The 6,822-nt window shown below is 41.1% G+C and overlaps 1 protein-coding gene across 3 annotated transcripts in view; it reads left to right on the top strand.

The window, feature by feature from the left end:
* frmd4b.S (FERM domain containing 4B S homeolog) overlaps positions 1-5,842 on the top strand; it is a 155,499-nt gene extending 149,657 nt beyond the window's left edge. For 2 of the 3 annotated variants that reach the window (XM_018261475.2, XM_018261478.2), the window contains exons 22-23: positions 3,051-3,174; positions 5,011-5,842. In XM_018261475.2, coding sequence (XP_018116964.1) covers positions 3,051-3,174; positions 5,011-5,134 — 248 coding nt within the window. In that variant the 3' untranslated portion in view covers positions 5,135-5,842. Of the gene's footprint in view, positions 1-3,050; positions 3,215-5,010 lie in introns of all 3 variants that reach the window. The other variant, XM_041561770.1, reaches the window with a different exon arrangement.
* Positions 5,843-6,822: the final 980 nt, after the last annotated feature.

Raw genomic sequence — 6,822 nt, forward strand, 5'->3', positions numbered from 1 at the left:
ACTTTTACTAATACTCGGGAAGGGCCCAATTATATCACTTCTTTTTAAATTAATCCTCATTGGTCAGTCGCCTCCCTTTTGTATATTTGTAACTCATTTGGCCAGATCAGTTGCACTTCCATTGTACTTATATATTTTACCGAGTCTTGCCACGACCCCCGTTTTTTAATTAATGTTTCACTAACATCCTGTTGTTTCTCGTCATTGCTGATTCGCCTTTAAAATAAGAACTTTGAAAAATTCTAAGTAATTATAGCTGGAATGGAAAGGTTTTCAGTGATTGGCTGCCGTTGGGCCTTAGGGCAGAGACACACGCTCAGATTCGGGGAGATAATTTGCCCATCGACAAATCGCCTCTTCTTCAGGCGACTTATCTATCCGAACTGCCTTCCCGTCGGCTAGAATGTAAATCGTCGGCGGGATGGCAGTCGGAGTGCTTAGTTTTCCGAAGTCGCCATCTGAAAATGCGTCACGAGGAAACTTCGGGCGACTTTGGAAAATGAAGCGCTCCGAGTGCCATCCTGCCACGATTTACATTCTACCCAGCGTGAAGGCAGTTCGGGGAGATTAGTCGTGATTAATTAAATCTCCCCGAATCTGAGCGTGTGTCTCTGCTCTTCAGAGGCTAAAGCCCTAACCCAGATGTTGCTAGTTTACTTATAACAGCAGTAACATAATATACACCTGAAATTGTGACGTCACTCAGACAGAGGCAGCTCCAGGGTTCCCCTTCATCAGGAGGCAGAACAGATGCACCAAGCACAATTATAGGGAATTTGATGGAGTTACTTTGGACCCAAGTACCACCAGTTTTGCACCAGTGCCATGACCCATAGCAACCGATTAGGTGTTGGATTTTCGTTTTCAACAGTATCTATTTGCTGATTGGTGGTTATGAGCTAGAGCACTAGAGGAATATTGGTCAGTGTTCATAAATTCGCCTGACTGTTAGTATCTAAACAAAAGGAGATTAAGTTATACAGGTTACTATGACTTGTGGCATTTCATTTTATAAGAAAATTAAAATCTAAAGAAGAGTATAGCTAGTTTTTTTTTTTATTCACTTAGGGGCCAATTTAAAATAAATATTAAGGTTTGAATGGTAAATTCAAATTCAAATCTTTTTTTTAGAATTTTAAATCACCAACTCGAATTTGAATTCGAAAGTGAGATTTATCACACCTCGACCCTGGAAACAGCGCTGCGGAATATGTTGTTGTTCAATAAATACATGTTAACAATAATAATAAATAATAATTTGAATAATCGTCGCCTTAAACCTGCCAAATTCATGTACAAGTCAATGGCAGAGGTCCGTTGAGCCAATCGAAGATGTTAATTACCTTCCTGAGATTCAAGTTTCTTTTTGAAGGAAAACTCGATTCGAATTTTCGGGTCGTTCCTATTGGATCAAATAATAGACTTTCAAGGTTTTTTTTTATAAATAACCTCGAGTTGTGAGTACATTCACATTTATTAAAGTTAAAAAAAAATTGCATAACTTCGAAATTCGACCTTTGATAAATCTGCCCATTACTGTACCAGCCCTATAACAGTAATGATCCGCGCATTAAAAGTTCCCCATACTGGATCTTATCAGGCCACCTTTTTAGTGTCAGTGGCACTGCACATGCTCAGTGTTCTCTGGGCTGCTGTTTAGAAGTTAAGCTTAGGGGTCATCAGAAATCATCAAAACACACATTTTAAAAAGAAAAAAAGGAGGCGAACCCCAATTTTTACAGTTTATGGCCCTTTGCAGCTTTAACTTGTGATATCTTTTTATTGAGCATCACTTTTGCTATGCTGCTGCCTTTTCCATGAATGCCCACCATACATAGCCCATTTTAACTGACAGTTAATAGCCAGATCAACGGTTCAGATGTTCCTGCTAGTCCTAGGACAACCCAGGACCTACAGGTTGGGCAGGTTATGGCCAACTTTGACTACCATCACCATTTTGCAAGGGGGTTGGGTGGGCATTGGTCTATAAATGCGGAGGTGTGCCGGGTTAGGATCGGGTGCACTTGGTGGAGTAGTGGGTTAGAGTCAGGTGCGGGTCAACTTTTTGTAGTTCCCACGTGGAGAACTAAAGGCAGAGTCCAAATATTACTGCATTTGGCCAAATGATCTGATGATGGAGAAACCCTTCCCATGACTACATACACTAGCCAACAAGATCATCATCCAAACTGGTTTCCCAGCATATCTCATCTATGTGTGTTTAATACAGGTATGGGACCTGTTATCCAGAATGCTCAGGATCTCAGGTTTTCCGGATAACGAATCTCTCCGTAATTTGGATCTTCATACTTGAATTCTACTAGAAAATCATATAAACATTAAATAAACCCAATAGGCTGGTTTTGCTTCCCGATAAGGATTAATGATATCTTAGTTTGGATCCAGTACAAGCTACTGTTTTATTATTTCAATACGAGAGCATTTTTAAAATGGAATCTATGGGAGACGGAGTTTCCGTAATTCGGAACTTACTGGATAACGGATCCCGTACCTGTATTTGAAATATCTGGATAAGGATTTTTACTTAATTTGGATCACCATACAGTATTTATTACTAGGGATGCACCGAATCCAGGATGCTGTTGCCCGGCAGAACCAAATCCGAATCCTAATTTTGCTGGAAATCGTGCGACTTTTTGTCACAAAACGAGGAAGTAAAAAATGTTTTCCCCTTCCCACCCCTAATTTGCATATGCAAATTCACATTCGGTTCAGCAGTGGATAGTGGATTCGGTGCATCCCTATTTAATACAGAGAGAAGGGAAATCTTTATTAAAAATTTGGATTATTTCATTATGTCTCTATGGGAGACATCCATTCCCTAATTCAGAGCTTTCTAGATAATGGGTTTCCGGATAACGGATCCGATATCTGTACCAGCATTCTAACTGGCTCCTATTGGGCTCAAGTCTATGTAGAGTTGGTGCCTTGAGAGACCTTGCATGTAAATGATTGGTCCTGAGTCATTATCCTGCAGTCACAAACAATAAATTCCCTTTTTTTCCTTTTTTCCTTTTTTTAAATTTCAGTATCATCTTCAAGCACACTGGGAAACCGCCGGGTGCAAAATAACACGTTGGTGTATTCAGACTTTAACACTGGATCTGCCGCCCCTTACCCTGGATACTCCATGGCGTACAGCACCACAAGCAGGTAAGGATTGCCGTCAGACCTGCTCATCTGGTGCAGAAGGGTCGGTATTTATTATTATTATTATTATTATACATATTTATCTCATTTCCTCTTAAAAGGAGGCGCATGTTTATACACAAGTCATGGGAAGAAGGGTTTTTAGTCCAAGCAAGAAAATATTCAGCATTCCTTGTCAGTTCTAAAGCAGCCAATACCCTGGACTTATTCTGTGGGCATTGAAATAAGTCCAATAGAAGGGCTTGTTTTGTATTTTTATCTCATATTTGCCCACTTCTTGCCTCCAAAGAACACACGGTGCAACCTCATGACTCCAACTTTATTTCTCATGCACTTTCTGATTTTCTTGACCTTAGCCCAGTTTTATATGTTCATTGTTCTTCTGCTGACAAGTGTTTTAGGATAGGGCCACGCAGAGCCGAAATCTACCGGCTGATTACACCCCTACCACGGGAAAAAGCCTCCTCTCTCTCTTCAGATTGAATCAGCTCGTCACAACAAGAATTCAGTGATTTCTGCTCAAATTGCAAAGACTTGCAGTTCTTCTCCTGAATCTGCCGAGTCGATTCAATGCAGAAGAGAGAGGAGGCTACTGCCCACAGTAGGGCAGAAATCATCTAGCCGAAATCCACTGGCAAAGTGTGATTGAAATTAAATAGCTGAAATGCTCTGGCTGATTTCATCCCTACACGGGCAGTAGCCTCCTCTCTCTTCCACATTCAAAATTTCTAAAGCTGTGTGAACAAACGTAGGCAGATTTCGGCTCAAAATGCAGAGACTTGCGGGTTCGTTGCTGAAAACCTTGAGCTTCTTCATGCCATTTCCAATTCAATACTTCTAAATGCAGGAGAGAGAAGAGGCTACTGCCCACGGTAGGCCTAAATGACACACATGTATGTATATTGTTCTGTTTTGGTAGCTGAGGATGAGTAGGGTATAACAGTGCTTTATTAGCAGGCTCATGCAGCCATTACACAACTGTAAGCAACTCTATAACACCACAGCTAGTTAGATCCAAGGGGCAAATTCACGAAGCGCCGAACGCTAGCGTCAATTCGCTAGCGTTTGGCATTTTCGTTACTTCGCAAATTCACTAACGAACGCTGGCGTAGATTCACTAGTGTTACTTCGCACCCTTACGCCTGGCGAATTTTCGCTACGGACGTAACTACGCAAATTCACTAACGCGCGCCACCTCAGACCTGGCGAAGCGCAATAGAGTAGATAGGGATTGCTTCAAAAAAAGTCAAAATTTTTTCTAAGTCCCAAAAAGCGCTGGCGTGTTTTCTACATTATGGGTGAAAAAAGATCGAAAAATTTTTTGGGGCTCCCCTCCTTCCCCACTACATTTCCTGACTCATGGCAACTTACCTAGACAGTAGGCACATGTGTAGGGCAAAATAAAATTTTTATTTGATGTTTTGAAGGTTTTCTAGGCATTTGTAGTGCTGCTACGTATTCCTCCATTGAAATTTGAATTTGGCGCCGTATGCAAATTAGCCTTCGCTAGCGTAACTTCGCTTCACTTAGCGAATCAACGCTAGCGCAACTTCGCAATCTTACGCTACCCCTGTGCGCAACTTCGGATTTTAGTGAATTTGCAGAGCGCTGGCGAAACTACGCCTGGCGAAGTGTGGCGAAGCGCAACTACGAATGTTAGTGAATTTGCCCCCAAATGTGAGCCTAATGCATGGTTCTGCTCAGTCAAAACCTGTTTATAACCATACATTCAGGTCAATAATACACAGTTGAGTTGACCCTTTCTCAATGTGAAGATCTCATGGAAAACCTTCTGTTTGTACTGGTGTTAACTGGAATTGTGTCTATTCTGATTTGTAGAACGTACTATGCTTACCCCGCTCAGATGGATGAAGCTGATATTGTCCCACTGAATGAAGATATTCTTCCAATTGACAAAGAGCTGATGTGGCATGAGGACTCCAAGCCAGGGACATTGGTTTAAACCCAACAAACTTTATATGGAGGCTTTTTTCAGCCCTTGCACCTCCCGTGCCTTGAACACCCAGCCCTTTCCCAGAGCCACCGATGCCTCCAAGACTGAGTTTGGTATCTGAAAGGTCCAAAGTTGTTGGGCGACACCAACTGAAAAGATCTGACAAGATGAGGCAAGAGACGACAGCACTTGGAACTGTAGATAGGAAGCACTTTGTGACGACTGGATAATGGCTGGGGAAGGCTTATCTTCAAAATGTGAAATTGGACCTCTTGCAAGAGTTTCCAGGAGTGAGTCCCAGGAACAGACATTTATAAGGAGAATACGAGATCATTATGGATGAGTGATGGGATTGGAAAGCTATTGGCTATTCAGATGAAGGATACAAAGCACGATCAGTACGGGAAATGTGTTTAATATATAGATTCTTTTTTTTTAAGCTTCATTTAGTTGCTTCCAAGACATTGTAAATATGGGATATGTACATATTTTGGCACTGGCTGTTTTTTGGGTTTTTTTTTTTTTTTTTATCTCCCAACACATTTTAAATTTTGTATGACTTTCCTTCCACTGCTCCCCTTCTGTATGGATATTCAGTGGTACAGCTTGGTTTTATATAATATCACAACCACTTTTATATGGAATTTGTTAAAAAATCTGCTGGTCAGGTATCAAACTTCTCATATTATTTACAATAAAACGGTTCTTGCATTGGTATGTTCAGTGTTCCGGGAGTGAGTGATCTAGTTTATTTGGGTGCACCTCATCTTAAAGGGATACTGTCATGAGAAAAATTTTTTTTTTCAAAATGAATCAGTTAATAGTGCTGTTCCAGCAGAATTCTGCACTGAAATCCATTTCTCAAAAGAGCAAACAGATTTTTTTATATTCAATTTTGAAATCTGACATGGGGCTAGACATATTGTCAATTTCCCAGCTGCCCCAAGTCATGTGACTTGTGCTCTGATAAACTTCAATCACTCTTTACTGCTGTACTGCAAGTTGGAGTGATATCACCCCCTCCCTTTCCCCCCCAGCAGCTAAACAACAGAACAATGGGAAGGTAACCAGATAGCAGCTCCCTAACACAAGATAACAGCTGCCTGGTAGATCTAAGAACAACACTCAATAGTAAAAACCCATGTCCCACTGAGACACATTCAGTTACATTGAGAAGAAAAAACAGCAGAAACTGCCAGAAAGCATTTCTCTCCTAAAGTGCAGGCACAAGTCACATGACCAGGGGCAGCTGGGAAATTGACAATATGTCTAGCCCCATGTCAGATTTCAAAATTAAATATAAAAAAATCTGTTTGCTCTTTTGAGAAATGGATTTCAGTGCAGAATTCTGGTAGAGTAGCACTATTAACTGATGCGTTTTGAAAAAAACATGTTTTCCGATGACAGGATCCCTTTAAATAAATAGCTGCATTGCTTTGGAAAAGGCTCGGTCAGTCTCCAAGAACTAAACTAAGAGGGTAAAAAAAAAGTTGTTAACAATGGAGCCGTTGTGTGTCCCACCTGAAGGGGATATTTTTAAGGAGGGAAGGCTAGATCAGCCCCAGTTGCAGTGATCCATATCTCGTCAGCTGACTCCACAACTGCCAATTTCTCTAGCTTTTGGCCAAGCTGTGTAAATGTCATCAGTTCATGGTTACTGCCCATTTCACAAGGTGATTTGATCACTGCTTTCGAGT

Source organism: Xenopus laevis, chromosome 4S, assembly GCF_017654675.1.
Source record: "Xenopus laevis strain J_2021 chromosome 4S, Xenopus_laevis_v10.1, whole genome shotgun sequence".
In the NCBI taxonomy this organism is placed as follows: domain Eukaryota; kingdom Metazoa; phylum Chordata; class Amphibia; order Anura; family Pipidae; genus Xenopus; species Xenopus laevis.